General features: G+C 46.0%; 1 protein-coding gene across 7 annotated transcripts in view; it reads left to right on the plus strand.

The window, feature by feature from the left end:
- Positions 1-18,401, plus strand: part of L3MBTL3 (L3MBTL histone methyl-lysine binding protein 3) — a 120,867-nt gene that overhangs the window by 35,685 nt on the left and 66,781 nt on the right. For all 7 annotated transcript variants that reach the window (XM_077902767.1, XM_077902816.1, XM_077902788.1 and 4 more), the window contains 6 exons: positions 423-507; positions 2,244-2,335; positions 5,176-5,280; positions 9,672-9,807; positions 12,098-12,189; positions 14,959-15,110. In XM_077902767.1, the coding sequence (XP_077758893.1) occupies positions 423-507; positions 2,244-2,335; positions 5,176-5,280; positions 9,672-9,807; positions 12,098-12,189; positions 14,959-15,110 (662 nt within the window). The remainder of the gene's footprint in view (positions 1-422; positions 508-2,243; positions 2,336-5,175; positions 5,281-9,671; positions 9,808-12,097; positions 12,190-14,958; positions 15,111-18,401) is intronic.

Raw genomic sequence — 18,401 nt, forward strand, 5'->3', positions numbered from 1 at the left:
TTGGGGATATCCGGGCAACGGATGATGTTTAAAACCCAAGAGGAGGGATTCAGCAGAGAGGAGAAAGGAACTAGGCTGGGGGAGACAGCAGCCAAGGGACGGAGAAACGAGGCCGGTGGTGTGTGGGGAGAATCCGAACAAAGTGGTCAAGGGGCCCTAGGAGGAAAGTGTTTCGAGAAGGCAGGAGCAGTATCTGTGCTGTTGCAGAGTGTGATTCTTGGAGAAGTTCTTGTTTTGTAATGAGCTTAGGCCAAAAGCAACACAGTTCTCAAATGACCTGTATTCTTACTTTCGTTAAAAGTTATGGAGTGAAATTGAAGAAAGGTACAAAAAATAATAACGCTTTCTGACAGCTCTCCAACTTTTCATTGGTGCCAGTTTTGTGAGCCTTTAAATTCCATAATTTTCCTTTCTTGCTGTAGGAGAACAAACAAGACGGGCGGATCCTGAGGGGTTCACAGAGAGCCCGAAGGAAAAGACGGGGTGACTCGGCTGTACTGAAGCAGGGTGAGTTGATGAAGGAAAGGCTTTACTTGTGACTTTGTGAAGTGGAAAATACCTCACGCGGGTAGACGTTTTCGTCTTAATTGCATCGTACGCTAGGGCGGCTAAGGCATTGTTTTGGGGGTTTCTTTCATTAAATTCTGTCAGTAAAAATCAGGGTTTCAAAGAAGTAGACAAGGAAAAAAATGGAAATCAGTAACTTCTGAGTACTGTTGGCGCAAACAGGAAGACATCTGCCTATATTTTTCCATCAAGTAGGTTTTTTTTTTTTTTTTCTACTTTTGCACATTCACTAGAAGCTTTGTTCATTTCCTATGATTCTATGTTTTTAATGTTTCCTCTCAAACCACAACCCCCTGATGTGGAACCTTTTTTGTTTCCTTCATTGTTCCTCAGGCAACACTTTATTTTCCTGACGAGTCCAGTCCTCAGACCCTTGCCTTCGATACTTGCCTGGATGACCTTCCCTCCTTGTTGATCCGAGCGCTCAGGTCTCCTCCAGAGAGGCCTCGGTGTCCTCCGCTGGGTTTTGTCTCGCCGTTCTGACCCGTCCCATGTGCCTGCCAACCCCTCACGTTAGGTGTCTGCCGTGCGGCTGCCCTGCTGACCCATCCCCTCGTGTTGTCCCTGCAAACGGGGCCGTGGAGCCCGTGCGCCTCCTCCCTTCGGGGACGCGTTCCTTGCTTACTCGTCTCTCAGGTTCTCCTCAGAGAGAGCTTCAGCTCTTCCTACCTGCCTCGGGCACACGGCCTCCCTGTCCTGCCCTCGGTTGTTGGGGGGGTGACCTCCTGTTTGACATCACAGAGACGACAGGGGCGAGTCCCTCCCTCTGCCCAGGGCCTCACGGAGGTCCTGACCGTCCTCTCCTTCCGCTAGTCCACCTTCAGGGCCCGGCTCTTCTGGGGCCTTGTTCCTTCCGTCATTTATTTCTCCGCCCCCTTGGATATTCAGCATTCTTCTCTTCCAGAGCTCCATCTTAGCCTGTTCAAATCCCATTCCCCTCATTTCGCCCATCAAGCTGTTACGCTCTTCCTTTCATGTCTGTTGTTTGTTAAATTAACCCAAAATAAAATCGATCCTGGCTGACTGCATGTCTTTATCACTTACATGTTCTTTTTCTGCTCAAAATCTGGCCCCTGCTAAATTGAGCACCCACTCCGCCCTGCAAATTAGCAGCCGTTCCCTCGGTACCTGGGGCAGTGACCTCTTCTTAGTCCTCCACTGCTTGGTCTCAGGAAACATGTTTTGTTTTCTTGTTTTGTCTTATATATATATTTTTAAGATTTTGTTTATTTATTTGACAGAGAGCACAAGGAGGGGGAGGGGCAGGCTCACCCCTGAGCAGGGAGCCCGACCTGGGGCTGGATCCCAGGACCCCAGGTCATGACCTGAGCCCAAGGCAGGTGCTTCACCGACTGAGACACCCAGGCGCCCTCAAGAAGCATTTTTGATCATCTTGTTGCATGGCCCTGTCCTATCTTGTTTCCCGCGTTGTCTCCTTCACTTAGTCAACATTCTGCTGCTGCTCTCTTCTCCCATCCTACCTGGTCATACACTATAGCTTACGCCTTAGATTTTGCTTCCTTAGAAGAGAGGCCAGGAAGAGACTGAGCAGTCCCAGCCAGGAAGGACAAGAGGAGCCCGGCATAGTTGTAGTTAGGGAAAGGAGACTCCGCCGGATGCACGTATGACCTCTGAGGTTTGGGAACCCGGTCCTATTAGTCTCACTTGCTTTTCAGGTGTGCCTCCTAAAGGAAAGAAGGCCTGGTGCTGGGCATCCTACCTGGAGGAGGAGAAAGCCGTGGCTGTGCCAGCGAAGCTCTTCAAGGAGGTACGGGCCCTTCTGGAAAGCGTTGTCCCTCGGGGTGAAGGTTCTGGAAATCTGATGTGGAATTAGCATTGCTGTCTCCATTGTTGGTTTAGGAACGGTGACTTGGGATGATTTCTCAGACATACTGTTCTCCATGAGTGTGTCTACGTGGGGGTACGTCCAAGGGCGGCTGACGCGGACGCATGCTCACCGTCGCCTGGTGCCACCCGTGTGGGCACAGGCCGCCGAGACACACGCTCTTTCCTCTCCACGTTTACTGGGCTTTCTTTCACTCGTTAACTTTAAGAGCAGTGGCTCCACTACTGCCGAGAAGCTCATAGATAAAGAAAAACTGGCATGAAATTTCACGTCCACATTGTGGCTTTGGGAGAAATGAAAAATGAGTTACTGAGCTTTATATGATCTCACGTCAAAAATCTAAAAGCAAGCCATGGTATTACATTAACTGTGATGAAAACACGTTGTCACGAGTGACTTAACATCAGGTACGAGTACAGGGACCAAGGGCCACCCCTGGGCTGGGCCTGGGGTCATTAAGTGCTTCTGTACCAGGACCAGATGGCGTGTAGTTCAGACGTCGTGGGGCATCTGGTCTCGGTTGCAAGGACGCAGCTCTAGCTCTGTTACTGTGATGAGAGCAGCCGCAGACCAGGTGTAATGGGGGGCCGTGGCTATATTCTGGTCAACCTTTAGTTATAAAACAGGGTGTGGGCTACGTTTGACCCATTGGGTGTAGTCAGATGGACCTTGTTTTAGATTATTTAATCATATTTAATCGTGGGGAGTAACCACGATTAAATGTACAAACAGATATTTGTATTTCAAGGTACCTCTGTGAAATATTTCAGGAAAAATTGTCCAAGTCTATTCATATGTGTATCTTACTTTGCTGTATATGCATTCGCATAAGCAGTCTAAGAAAATGATGCACAGTGAATGTTGTGATGGTTACATCCACGTTACGGATATTTAATTTAAACGTAATTGTCATTACATACAAACTTCTATATAATTATTTTCTGCAACTTTGATCCTTGGTAGAACAGACTTTTTTTATTTTTTGCATTAAAGAAAAGTTTAAATACAGCAAATTCCTCAAATCCGTGACACAGGCATGTAGTTCACACCGTAGAGGGACCAGAAGAATGGGAGGGATGTCCCTCAGACCCCTGCCCCCGCCCCTCCCCCTCCCCACATCCCACATTCGCCTCTCCCAGTAGTAAGTGCCTACTGTCACCAGTTCTCCTCCTGGAAACCCATACGTGCAGATAAGCCTAGACGTTCACAGATCCTGTCCTACCCGACTTCAGCCAGAGGGTAACAGGTCACACACACTTCGCTTTTTTTATTTTTTTATTTTTTATTATTTTTTTTAAGCTTAGTTTGGAAATGATTCCATCTCAGTCCACGGTTCCCTTCATCGTCCTTTTGTATTAATTCACGACACATCTTTGGTCTCTTCTGTAACAAGTGAAGCTGCTCCCCGTAGGCTGACAGGTGTGTGTTCATATGTGACACACGTATGACACACACACACACACACACAAGTGTTCTGGCAAGTGACCCGGGAGGCCTGTCGTCTTGCACACGATGTGGGCACCTGTGTTTGATAATGTCCTAGAAGTAGAATTACGGAGACAAACAGGACGGATTTCCCATCACCTGGAATTCTGGTTCATCTTGTTCCCCCGGCATGGGTGCCCCTCAGCCATAATCAAGACCCTGTGCTTCACCGTCCTGATGTCTGCATCTGCTCCCTGCTCTCAAGCTTGCCCCCTCCACTCCACCTGCCTCATCATCTTGAATTAAAAACTTGAGGTCTTCTGAGTACTTACTTTAACTCTGCGAAGGCTCTTTTATATGTAAGGTGATGGGGCATCTGTAAGAAAGCACAGAATTATTAGATAGATTTGGAGAAAGACCTCAGTGCACACCTGCTAACATCCCACCAACTCACCCAGAGCATCGTTCCCTGCTTTGAGGGTGACACTGAACCGCCGTTAACAATAGCGTAACAGATAAACGAGCGGCTTGGACATCACTGCAGGTCTGTCTCGAGCCAGACTTCTTTGGACTCTTGCATTTATTCGTAAAGATCGATGTGACTTTTAAACCATCGTCTGTAATATTTTTGTGTTTTTTTTTTTTTTAAGATTTTATTTATTCGTAGAGATGCAGAGAGAGAGGGAGAGAGAGAGAGAGGCAGAGACACAGGCAGAGGGAGAAGCAGGCTCCACGCAGAGCCTGACGCGGGACTCGATCCAGGGTCTCCAGATCACGCCCCAGGCTGCAGGCGGCGCTAAACCACTGTGCCACCGGGGCTGCCCATATTTTTGTGTTTTAAGAAAGAAAATTGTATTTCAGTTGACGACCACATACGGTTGATATTCTCAAAATGAAAAGCAAAACAAAACAAAAACCAGGATGCGCTGTTTGTACTGATGTTGCGAGGTCGCTAGAGGCTGTGCCATCTGCTCTTGATGAACGTGTGTCCCGGGGGCCCCCAGAGCCTTGCCCACACTGTGTTGATCAGACTTTTTGATCTTTATGAGCCTGATTAGGTGAAATAACATGTTAGCATGATTTTACGTCGGATGACTCCCATGGGTGAACTTGAGCATCTTTTCAGATGTGTAAAGGCATTTCCTTTTCTGTAACCCGCTCATAGTCTTTGTTCATTTTCCTTTGGATTACCTGGTGGTCCTTTCCTTTTGGATTTTTAAGGATTATGCGTGTATTCGGTTAGTCTTTACTTAAGACTCATAGTCTTTACTTAATTGCTCACATTGTAACTGGGCCTCAGGATCAAATACTAACACTGCCGTCCTTCTGCCTTTCAGTATCAGTCCTTTCCATATAACAAAAATGGGTTTAAAGTTGGCATGAAATTGGAAGGTGTGGATCCGGAGCATCAGTCTGTATACTGCGTCCTCACCGTGGCCGAGGTAAGCTTTGCCTTGTCTTTATCCTTGCAACAGGGTGATGATGATGGGGTGTTAACAACGGGAAAAGGTCCCATCGGTTGAGTGCTTACCTCATACCAGGCATCATGCCTACTGTTGAGTGCTTACCTCATACCAGGCATCATACCTACTGTTGAGTGCTTACCTCATAACCAGGCATCATACCTACTGAATACTGTATGTATTCATACATACAGCGCACTGAATCTTTGTAGGAATCCTATGCAGGCTGTGCTTTTTCCTTCCTGTTCTATAGATAAAGGAGCTGAGGCTCAGAGAGCTTAAGTGATGAGTACAAGGTCACACAGCTCCCAAGTGGTCGAACCTCGATTTGAACCCCAGGTCCTTCCGACTCCATAGCTTTGGTCATGCTGTGGGGCTCCTTAATAGAAAAAAACAGACCAACAGATATTTGTGCATTTTTTTTATTATTTCAAGGTACCTCTGTGAAATATTTCAGGAAAAATTGTCCAAGTCTATTCATATGTGTATCTTAATCTCGTTTGTTATTGAGAGCATTTCTTAGAATTCTTTTTTTTTTTTTTTTTTTTTTTTCCTCCTGTGCTGGCCTCCACCTTCCTCCCTCTCTGGAGTCAGGGATCCGTGTCTTTTACAAATGGGATCGAGACTTGCATCAGGCTCTGCACTCAGGGTGGGGTCCGCTTGAGAGTCTCCCTCTCCCTCGCCCCTTCCCCTGCTCTGTCTCTTTCTCTAAAACAAAATAAATTAAAAAAATCTTTAAAAATTCCCCCCAGAAGCATAAGATGATCCCTTGTGCACTAGTTTCAGTTACCCTGGTCATCTTTCAGTGACTTAGTCCATAAGAAGCTTGGCTCCCATGGAATGCGGAAGCATCTGGTGTGTTCCACCTCTTGTTTTTTTTTTTTTTTTTTTTTTCCACCTCTTGGTTTTGAAGATTTTAGTTCGTCTAGCTTTTTTATTGTAACAGTAATGTTTGCTCACCACGAAAACCTCAACCTGTATAAGAGTATATGTTAGAGTCTCTTCTCCCTCTCCCTCTTCCTCTGCCTTTCAGCTTGTGCTCTCACTCAACTCCTTTTTACATGTAGATGGAATAATACACAATTTATGGAGCTTTGATGAGAGTATATCTTATATTTTATGTGCATATTTTTAAGCATTGGCTAGTGTTCCATTTTATGAATTTGCTGTAATTCTTGTACTTTGTCTCATATTGATGAACAGTTGAGCGGTCTTCGCTTTCTCATCATTCTCATTATTACAAACAGTGCCCTTGCGAGCATGAGTAAAATTTAAATTTTTGATGCATGCTACTACTCGTTGCCAGAAAGTTCACCAGTTGTTCTGTTCTTACCAAGGGTAAGGGGGCATTTGCTTGCCTAAGCCTGGGAGACAGTCTTTATTTACTTTTCCTTTACTTCCCTCTCTTTTTTCCCACCTTTTCTCTCTCTTTCTTTCTGTTCTTTTTTTTCTTTTTCTTTTTTCTTTTCTCAATGGGAAGAGACTGGAGAATGCCGTCTGAGAAAGCAGCTAGGGAGTGGAGGATTGGAAGGCTCAGAGAGCAGATAACGGATGTGGAGGGCTGGGGGAAGATGGGATCTGGGGTGTGAGCGGTCAGGTGTCCTCTTGGCCGCCAGCAGGGTGGAGGGGAAGGTGGGGGCTTGTCGGGGCAGATGTTCAGGGAGCTACGTGGCTGCAGAAGGTAAATCCCCGAGAGTGAGGACAGAGGTGCGGGGCTGGCGGCCGAAGGAGAGGGAGGAGGCTTGGAGGCTGTTGTGAAGGCAGGAGTGGGAAGCAGGCAGGGCCTTCTGGAAGGATTGCTGCAGGATGGGAGGAGCCCCTAGAGGCGCTCGTGCTCACCCTGCACCGCCGTGGTGTCCTGCGAACAGCAGATCCTGACCTTGGCTCTACGGACGGACGGACCGGGCTAGGCTCCCGGGAGCTCGGGCTCATTTCTGTCTGCCGCCTGGTCCAGCTCCCTGTGCTCCAGCACCCTAACACCCTGTGCTCCAGCACCCTAACACCCTATGCTCCAGCTAGCTCCCCGTCCTCCAGTGCCCCGTGCTCCAGCACCCCACACTCCAGCTCCCTGTGCTCCAGTGTCCCATGCTCCAGCTCCCTGTGCTCCATTGTGCCCCATTCCCAGCACCCCATGCTCCAGCTCCCTGTGCTCCAATGTCCCATGCTCCAGCTCCCTGTGCTCTAGCACCCTATCACCCCGTGCTCCAGCTCCCCATGCTCCAGCACCTCGTACTCCAGCTCCCTGTGCTCCAGCACCCCATGGTCCAGTGCTCCAGTGCCCCAGCACCCTAACACCCAGGGCTCCAGCTCCCTGTGCTCCAGCACCCTAACACCCAGGGCTCCAGCTCCCCGTGCTCCAGCACCCTAACACCCAGGGCTCCAGCTCCCCGTGCTCCAGCTCCCTAGCACCCAGGGCTCCAGCTCTCCATGCTCCAGCTCCCTAGCACCCAGTGCTACAGCGCCCTGCTTGGAGATCATGTTAATTAGCAAGATCACCGACAGCACAAGCATGAGAAATGTAGCTGTAAGGAGACCGTGCGAAGGACGGGTGGCTCGTGGGAGGAGATGGGCCACAGGAAGGCGGAGCATTGCTGTCCTCCACCTCGTCCTCCACCTCGGCTGGGACGCACACGTGGGCCGCTCCGTCTTCCGCCCTCAGTACCTGCCTCCCTTCCCGAACACCATCAGTCCTCTTCTTGGGCTCCAAGTAAATTCCATCAAGTGGGTGGGTTTGCAAGCAGGGAGTCATGCACAATGAGGGCTAACCGTGTGTCGTCCCTCCCGTCAGTGACTGTCCCCAGAGCAGGGCAGGCGAGGCGAGGCCGATGGCCAGGATACCGGGGCTTCGTCGGGTGTGAGCTCTAGGAGGGATGCGAGGGCAGCCAGGGAATAGGCCCCTTTGGCCGCCTCTCCCCGGGGTCCCTGCTGAGCTCCGCCTGTGAGGTCCTGGGGGCTCCACGCAGGTGGAGGTGCGCTGGGGGCTGCCCACAGTCCCCTTCCCGGGCCCCCCCCTCTGCTTGGCCTCGGTCTCCCGAGGGCTCTGTCGGCCTCCACACGGCACCCGTCATGATGTGCTCACGGGGGAGATGCGACCTCGGCACGTGCTGTGCCCAGCGCACCCCGCCGCCCGCCAGGGATCCTGGTTAGGGTTTCCGCGTGGGTTCCCGGGCCATCGTTCACTGCGAATTTACATTTGTGTAAGTGTGTGCGCACGTGTGTATGACTACACCTGCTGTACGTTGGCAAATTTAATTTAAATTAAAACAAAACAAAAGGATTTCCCATGGAACTCCACCTCAAAACTTGTGCCCTACACGAAGGTGCCTTGCTGTCCTCGGGTAGCAGATGCGCGTAAAATGCCGTGGCTTCCAAGGGGGAATCATGCACGTGCTCACGGGCACATCACACCCTGTCAGTGCGACTGTGATGCCTGCGTGGGTCACACGGACGCTTGGACACGTAATATTAGTCATAAATGGACCCACCCCATAGTTGTGCCGCTTAAAGGTCAACCGTGGGCTTCAGAGGACGTGCCGCGGCAGTGGGTCACAGCTGCCGGGGTCTCCGGGGGGCGTCCACCGCCGGGCTCGGGGCTCGGGACCCGGCTGCCGCCCCAGCTTCTGCAGGGCGGGCGCCCCTGGGGTGTCTGCAGGGTGACGAGTCGTGGGCTTCCCATGCTGGCTGCAGGGGGACCAGGGCCGCAGCTGTCCCTGGGAGCCCAAGGCAGGGAGCCCAGGCCTCTGACCCCATGCACCCCTCGGCTCAGAGCTTCCCGGGAGGAGCGCTCTCAGCAGGTGCACGGCCTCAGCCCCGGGCGAGCGCTACAAGGCGGGTCCCCAGGCGCTCCAGGGACCTGCCCCGGCTCCGTGTGGACCGAGGCGGCAGTTTCCCTCTCCCAAGCCAGCTACCGGCAGACGGGGGACGTTGGCGTGCTGTGTGCGCTGTGTCCTGTGTCCCATGTCCCCGTCTGCGGAGCTGCACGGAGGAGGGGGTGGCGTGTCCTGGCGGGGCCGGCGTTCCGTGTACCCCCACTCGTGCAGCCGCAGGATGGGGAGGATGCACGTCGGGGGCCGTGCTTGCCCCGGTGCCGGGGGCTCCTGCTGCCACTGGGAAGGGTGCAGAGCGCAGCGCAGCGCTTCTCCACACGTCGCTGTTGCCTTTGGGTTGTGTCATTTGGTTCACTCGCTTTTCTGTTGCCGTTAATCACGGTGCCTTGATCACCACAGGCTGCACCACATTGGGTGTTCACGGTTATTTTTGCACTTACATTAATGAATTCCGTTTTATTTTGTGAATCCATTCTGCGCACGGACATTTAGATACTTCGGATTTTTGCTTTTGAGTCCGTCATCTTGCTTTACCTGTTTCAGGTTTGTGGCTACCGGATAAAATTGCACTTTGATGGATACTCTGACTGCTACGACTTCTGGGTAAATGCAGACGCTCTGGACATTCACCCAGTCGGCTGGTGTGAGAAAACCGGCCATAAGCTCCATCCGCCGAAAGGTATTGTCCGCTTTTTTTGTTTCGTATTTTAAATTCTGTAAAAACGTCTTTCCCTATGTGGTGATTTGGAATTTTTAAGAATTCAGACTTTATTATGGTCCAGATAGGTCCACATTCAAGCTTATTCTTTATGAAGAAAAAATATGCTCATTAAAGGAAAGGAACGTAAAATGTAAAATTCTATTTGAGAGAATAAACCATATCCATGTATTTATTTGTACATAAAATAACATTAGATCTTTATTTGATTTTAACTGCAAATTTCAGCCACAGATTTCTTTCACTTCCACACCCAGAGCTGACCCCGAACAACGCAGGGGTGAGGAGCGCCGTCTCCCAGCATGGTCGAAAATCCACATGTGCTTTTCGACTTGCTAAAAACTTAATTATTCATAGCCTGCTGTTGACCAGGAGCCTTACTGGTAACATAAATAGTCAATGAGCACGTGTTTTGTGGGTTACATAAATTATATACTATTATCCCACAATGAGATAAGCTGGAGCAAAGGAAATGTCATTAAAATCACAAGGAAGAGAAGAAATGAGTAAGTGGACCTGTGCCGCGCGAACCCGGTGTTGTACGGGCTCAGATGTATATACCCTGGAAAAACAGATTGGAAGGTTTAGATCTAAACCATTTATACGACGAAGTTTATTTACTGATATTTTGTTATATAGAAAATCTTGAGAAACCATGCACTTGAATGCATGAATTTTAATATTTAGGAGATCGGAAAGGAGAATATAGCATTAAGAGCTGGTTTAGGGGCAGCCTGGGTGGCCCAGCGGTTTAGCACCACCTTCAGCCCAGGGCGTGATCCTGGAGACGCTGGATCGAGTCCCACGTCGGGCTCCCTGCACGGGGCCTGCTTCTCCCTCTGCCTGTGTCTCTGCCTCTCTTTCTCTGTCATGAATAAATAAATAAAATTAAAAAAAAAAAAGAGCTGATTTAGGTGGAGGTTGAGTTGATGGCAATTAGTTTTTCGTTCTGAGTCCTTGATAGCACAGCCTGCCAGTGATTCCTCCGGCTTTGTGTTTACATAAAGATCTGAGAATAACTGATAACCATCTTTTCCAGTTCATCCCTAATGTGTTTAACAATATCTTATTTCTTTCCTTTTCAACTGTTACAGTCAGTATTGTTGACTTGATGTCAGAGATCCAGGTGACTACTTTGATATTTTTGGCCTGTCTCAGGGCTCTTGTTTTTTTAATGGACTAGCTAGCCATTTGGTTTTACGTGAAGAATTAAAGGCGGAATGGTATCTTCAGATGGCTGAAGGATTAAACAAAATCACATAGAAAAAAATGAGAGTGACAAAGAAAATATATATTTTAAAGATTTTATTCATTTATTCATGAGAGACAGAGAGAGAGAGAGAGGCAGAGACACAGGCAGAGGGAGAAGCAGGCTCCATGCAGGGAGCCCGATGCGGGACTCGATCCCAGGACCCTGGGGTCACGCCTTGGGCTGAAGGCAGGCACTCAACCACAGAACCCCCCAGGCGCCCTGAAAAAGAAAATCTACCAGCCTCTATATAAACTGACCTCTTAGATATGGCGAATTATTAGATGTTCTTTTCATGCTGCCTTCTGGACCTCGATGGAAGTAGGAGAGAGCCCAGGAGCTCTCAGATAGGACAAGATGCTCAATTTCCTTTTTTTATAAAGGAAATGTTGGCTTCAACAACATTAAATGTGAAATTGTGAGCATTAAAGCAAGGATGTTTCCATTATTGTAATTTGCCAACGTGCTTGCTTCATAAATCTTCCATTGTCATTCTTACAGTGACAGGCTAAAGAGATTTTATCTGTTTTATTACTGTTTTCTCCAGCTTCCCACTTGTTCCTACAAGTGAGTCTCCCAAAATAGAACAAATGAAGGGAAAACAAAGGTTTTGGCTCCCCAGCTCACTAGTGTACTGCTGAATAGTTCGGCCTAAAACTCATAGAAATAGTCTGGTAATAGGAAGAAGCAGACCTGAGTATAACAGATATTTACTTCCTCTTATCTTTTCTTTAGATCTGTCGTATTCATTCAAAATTGAAAAATCATGCAATTTGTTGGAAATAAATGCAGCCTGTGTAGAAAAAAAGAATCCATAGTTATGAACTATGAGTTAAAGTGCAGAAAAAAAATCCATAGTTATGAACTATGAGTTAAAGCTTGTTTAAAAAAATCAATTGTTTGATTTCAGCATGTTGGAGTCATAGCTAAAAGTGGGCGTGGAAAATGACGTGTGAAATATTTTGACATTTTACTGAGTCTGTGTATATGTGCTTATCCAAGGTTATAAGGAAGAAGAATTTAATTGGCAGACCTATCTTAAGACATGCAAAGCTCAAGCTGCTCCCAAGTCATTATTTGAAAATCAGAATATAGTAAGTACATCCAAAATTTTTCCTTTCCAAAGAAGTGACTTTTGAGTGTTTCAGAGGATAAAAGTGATAGCAGGAGACCATCGTAAATTCTATTGGTTTGGTAAATAGAAGATTCTTAATTAAACCTTTAAAGCTAGCTTAAAATCATCACGAATGAATATTCCACAGGCAAACCATGGTTATTGGGTTTAATGGAACGGCACAAGGCAATGTCGTATGAAACCCTCGTGCAACCTACCGTAAAAAGTACATAAAAAATTAAATTGACGGGGATAGTTTATTGTTAGCGCCACTTGTTTAGAGGTCTCATCACATGGGAGTCATGCAGTGTGATGTGCGGAGCCCTGCTTGGGTTTGCATGCTAGGGACGACCATCTACCTCACGCCAGCCTGCGGCTGCACTTGCCGCATAACAAGGCAGCGTCTGGCTGTGTATGCATTTCCCACTCCTTCGACTTGTATCCCCACTTTCCCTGCGTGTTTCCTGTTGCTTCTCTACAGAGGCCCAACATGTCCCCCTCTTCTTCCTGGTTCACCTTCTGATCTAACTGAAATCAACAGAGCACAGCAGGTGGAAAGCCAAAATACCATCTTTACGACAGATAAGGCCTCAGTTGGAGTGACATGCGTGGCCTCTTATCTGTTGACAGTGAGCTTTTTTGATTTTTAAGATTTTATTTATTTATTCATGAGAGAGAGAGAGAGAGAGAGAGAGGCAGAGACACAGGCAGAGGGAGAAGCAGGCTCCATGCAGTGAGCCCGATGTGGGAATTGATCCTGGGACCCTGGGGTCACACCCTGGGCCGAAGGCAGATGCTAAACCCCTGAGCCACCTGGGCACCCTGACAAATGAGCTTCTTGATTGTGAGACCGAGGACTCAGGAAGCCCTTCTGCCCCATCACTGAACCTGGACCGGGGCAGCCCTACAGCCCCACAGGCCCCGGAGGAGCAGAGCACGGACTGCGTACCCTGTCGGCCAGCTTCCTCTTCAAAGAGCGTAACCAGTTCTCCTTCCAGGGTCCCTGAGTCCAGTAACGATGAGTGAGAATGTAGAGAGAGACAATAATATTTCGAGAATGGGATTCCCTCCTGTGGAGGTGAATATCAGGAACAGGCAGGAGCTTTCTCAGCCACTCGAGGTACCTTCCATTTGGGAGACGGTCTACACCAGTTGTTTTGAGCGTTGGTCTGATGGCTCAGCATCTCCGGTCAAATGGATCGTAAGCCAGGTTGAGTCAGAGAACCGAAGAGCGGGGTGTGTGGTGTTCGGGTGACTCGTAGGGCTCATGAGCCGGGTCATTATTTCAAAATCTCTTAATTGAGAGGAGAGCTTAATTACCGAAATATGAATACTACGCCGTTAGTGGGTGTTCTCTGTCAAGACCTGCCCAGGAGGGCGATCTGTTGGGTGGAAAATTCAGCGGCCTGCTCCAAGATTCCTAATCCCTGTCTGGTTCTCTGGAGGATAAGTTTGATCAGGGATTTGATTAACTGCCCTGAACTGTCATCCTAAATTCTGTGTGTTGCTAGCTAGCACATGACTTAATCTGGGCCTACGTGTCTGATAGCCAAGAAGCAAGTAAGTTCATCCATTTCTAGAGCCTTCTACTGCAGAATATTCAAATAGTTGTGGTCAGGACCCTGGTAAATAATTTTGGGGACTGCCACGTATCGTCAGGGTGTCTGTGTGGTGTTCACGCTGGCCCCTGCTGTTCCTATAGGACGTGCGCTGACGCTTTTAGGTGTACGCGGCTGTCTACGTTTCTGTGGTGGTGGCTGGATAATTACGGTAGAATGGACTATAGCATGTGCTTTGCTTAAAGTAATTAGAATGGTATTCTGAAAAAAAAAAAAAAAGAATGGTATTCTGTATACTCAAGTCTGGATAGAGGATTTTTTTTTTTTTTTTAAGAAGTGCAGAAATGGCTTGTGTGTTGATGGGCGTGACTGGTATCCCAGGACATTCCTCCAGGTTAGGATGCTTTTTCTCACACAAGATGCGAAGGCACGTTTATATCTTACGGCACCTCAGGCACTACAGCTTCCTGAGCTGCGGTCTTGGGCGCATGTCCTGGATGGCCGGTAGTGTTTGGCTTTCCTTATATTACAAACATTTTTTTTTCTTTTTTTTTGTAATTAGAAACTATTTTGAATGGCTCCCTGTATTTTGCCATTTCTTTTGGTGCTTTGGTGAATAGTATCTGTCGTGGTAGGTGAACATTGCAATAATCTGCAGGCTTTTCGTGTCTGAAGATGACCTACTTTCAGTGGAGCGCTCTTTAGAGAGAGCTTTCCAGAAATGGGAGTGAACTTGTACTGACTCATTCACATTTTTAACTTGATTAAGTGCATATTTTGCCTGAAATAATTTTCATTGTTCAGTCTGCCATCAAGGGCGAGAAAAAACAAAGAGTGGGCTGTGCAGCGGATTAAACTTGCCCACCTCGGATAGTTGTCTAACCATGGTGCCAAAGCACATCCGGAAATCAGTTGAACTCCGTGAGGCTCTGGGTGTTTTTGGTCTTGAGGTCCAGGTTTGCAGATGCACATAGTTCCTCAGGAGTTTAGTTCCTTTTTTTTTTTTTTACCTTTTTTTTTCCTTATTGCTGCTCGTTGGAAAGCGACCCTGCTGTAAAACTCATCCATGCTCTTTAAATAATGTGAATGCCGCTGATGGATGCCAGGCCCTCGAGCAGGAGGTGTAGAGAGGGTGTAGAGCTTGCTGTTAAGTGTGTGCTTATCTCTAATTAAATCTGTATGTTTCGTAGACAGTGATCCCATCAGGCTTTCGAGTTGGAATGAAGCTTGAAGCTGTAGACAAAAAGAATCCTGCGTTCATCTGTGTTGCTACGGTAACAGATATGGTGGACAATCGTTTCCTGGTACATTTTGACAACTGGGATGAGAGCTATGACTATTGGTGAGACCTTTTCTGTTGCTCTGTTGCTTTTTGTAATGTGTGTATCCAGGTAATAAACCGGGCACGTGGTTCGAAAACAACAATAATGCAGAGCTCGTAGCAAAAAATAACAGTGCTTCGGCCCAGTCTTTCCCACTTCAGACTTTTCACTTGTCACGCATCTCATATGGCACATATTTCTAAATAGTATCCTTTAGTTCGACTTAACGACTTGTATTTTAACTCACTTCCTGCTGTGGAAGTGAGTTGACCGTCCTCCCAACGTATTTCACATGTGAGAACGCAGAGGTGCGCATTTCTTCCCTCCTCCTGGGTCTTGTCTATCGTTCACAGAGAAATTAGCTTAATTTCCCTTCATATTTTTATTCCCAGTACCTAACATAAGCGTTTTTACTTGCCAAATGCGAGTAAATATTAATTGAGGAACACTGTTTTTCATCCTTAGAGTTTGGGGACATAACTGCATCCAGTCGTATGAGCAACCTATTATAAAATATATAACCATGATTATAGTAAAGCCATCGTATTTTGATTAATCAGTGGAAATAATGATTTTGATTCCTAGTTCATGTTTGTTGATCATTACAATTCGGTTTTCAGGTGAAAGGCATTTCTGGAGTGTTCAATTCCTTCCTAGAACAGTGCAATGAGGGCATTTCAGAACATTTATCATGACACGTATCTTGATAAAATCTGGCCAGTGTTACAGTATCAGTTGAATATCAATTTATGTAGGTGTTGCCACATTTCAGGGAAGCTTGTTTCCTGACCTTCCTTTTTAGTATGCATAAATTTAAAAATTTAGTAGAACCATCAGTAATTTCCATTACTCCTTGAATTGGATTCTTCATCACTCATCAGTTTTACTTACGTTGTCTTAAAAAGGAGAGGCATTGGAAGCCATTTGCTATTCATATTTTTTTAAATGCTTTCTATTATACATGTGCTTTTTACAGAATATTTTTTTAAGGGCAGACAAGCAGTTCCATGATTGCACAACACAGAGTCCAGTACTCCTGAATATTTTGGTGTGTTTTTCCTCAGCTTTCTGCAAAGCATAATTTTCCCCATAGGATGTCTTTTCATTCGGTTCGCAGTAAAAATTTTTATTTGAAATATAGACCATTTCAAGCATGTACAAAAGCAGGATAATAGTGACCCGCCTGCAGCCATTATACAGCACCAGTAATTATCAACTCAAAATTCACTCTTTTTCTCTGTATTCCTTCTCCTGAAATCCCAAACCCAGGATCATTTTGAAGCAAATTCCAGATAGCATAGCATTTCGTCTGTATATAATTCAGAATGTATTCTTTAAAGATAGGGATTCTCTCTCTTTAAATACATAATGTTATAAATGCCCTAATGTTACTAACATACTTAAACATTCTTCCCAATTGTCGTAGTTTTGTTTTCTTGTGTCTTTTTTTTTAAGATTTTATGGTTTTAAGTCCAAATAAGGTTATGTTTTGTGATTGTTTTGATGTTTGTCTTGATCTCTTTTCATTTATAGATTCCTATTCCTCTCTCTCTTCCCCTTGTAACTTCTACTGAAGTAACCAGGGTGTTTGACCTCTTGAGTCTCCCACAGTCTGGATTCACTGATTGGATTCTCCTATTGCTTACTGTGTTCATTTGTTCCTCGTGTTTCTTATTAATTGGTGATTTTTGTGTCATCCAGCATTATCCATACCTAGTTTGTGTGAGGGAATAGATAAGAAAACATTATTTTTTATTTTTTTAAGAGGTTATTTATTTATTCATGAGAGACACGCAGAGAGAGGCAGAGACACAGGCAGAGGGAGAAGCAGGCTCCATGCAGGGAGCCCGATGCAGGACTCGATCTCAGGACCCCAGGGTCACGACCTAAGCCAGAGGCAGACGCTCAACCACCGAGCCACCCAGGTGCTCTGATAAGAAAACTTTAAATTTAGTAACCGTGTAAATCTGTTTTGAGGTCAAACGTGATTTTCCCCTCCTGTGTTTGATGTGCTGTGATGATGGCAGCACCAGAGTGAGGACTGCATCCCGTCCTCGCTGGCTCAGTCAGAAGAGCCTGTGACTCTATCTCAGCAGGGTCCCAGCTCCATGTTGGATAGAGATATTTTTTTTAAATACTTATTTTTCTTTAAAAGTAAGTGATACTTTATAGCAGTTACTAGAATTTGTTAAAATAGGTGCTTTTTAAAGTTCTGATTCATTTAGGGAGATTTTTACTTTGTAGCTTTTATCTGATTTAAACAAAATTGGTAAATGTTGGCTTGTCAGTTTTGTGGTGTTAGAAGTATTAGAGAGTTTTAAAAGCATAAGTTGTTTATTTGACATAAGATGTGTTTCCTTTAAAAACATTCTTTTGGAAAGAAGTAAAGTCAAGTCTAGAAGACTATCACATTCAATTTTCTTTGATGCCAAATGCCTAGGGAATAGGAAAGATCCTAGGTTCTTTTTTTTAGAAAGAGCAGAGGGGAAAAAAAATCTCTTTTAACGCTGATTTTTGTACTTCTATGAGCACAAACTAATTATTTTTAGGACGGAATGTACTTTGAAGATTTACTTATACTTTTAACTATTGACATGAAATCATATTTTGTTAATTGTCAGAAAAAGTACATGTGTTCTCTTTCTCAATATGCAATTAAGACACATTGAAAATTGCTTAAATGCACTGGAATTTCTCCAGCTCTATTAAATATTATGTTCTTTGATCTTTGAATTTTGGAATGGTTTTTATCTGCATAAATTACTTGTTTAGGTATGTAATTGAGGCTATAAATTAGATTGCTTTCCCAATATAAAATAGTTTGGAAATAAAGTCTTTTTTCCCCGTGGTCTTACTTCTTTTTGCCTTAGTGGGAATTGGAAAATGTGTATGGTTGACCTTTGAACAATGTAGAGGGTAGGGGTCCCCACCTCCAGTGCAGTCACAAATTTGTTAGAAGTTTGGACTCTCCAGAGACTTCACAGCCTACTGTTGATTGGAAGCCTTAGTGATAACATAACCAGTTGACGAACTTGTATGTTTTTAATGTTATAAGAATTACATATTGTATTCTTACAATAAAGTAAGCTACAGAAAAGATGTTATTAAGAAAACCATAGGGACACCCGGGTGGCTCAGCAGTTTGGCGCCTGCCTTCAGCCCAGGGTGTGATCCTGGAGACCTGGGATCGAATCCCGCATCGGGCTCCCCGCATGGAGCCTGCTTCTCCCTCTCTGCCTCTCTCTCTCTGTATGTCTCACGAATAAAGAAATAAATAAAAATCTTAAAAAAAAAAAAACCATAAGGAAGAG

The sequence above is a fragment of the Canis aureus genome, chromosome 1, assembly GCF_053574225.1.
Source record: "Canis aureus isolate CA01 chromosome 1, VMU_Caureus_v.1.0, whole genome shotgun sequence".
Taxonomy (NCBI): domain Eukaryota; kingdom Metazoa; phylum Chordata; class Mammalia; order Carnivora; family Canidae; genus Canis; species Canis aureus.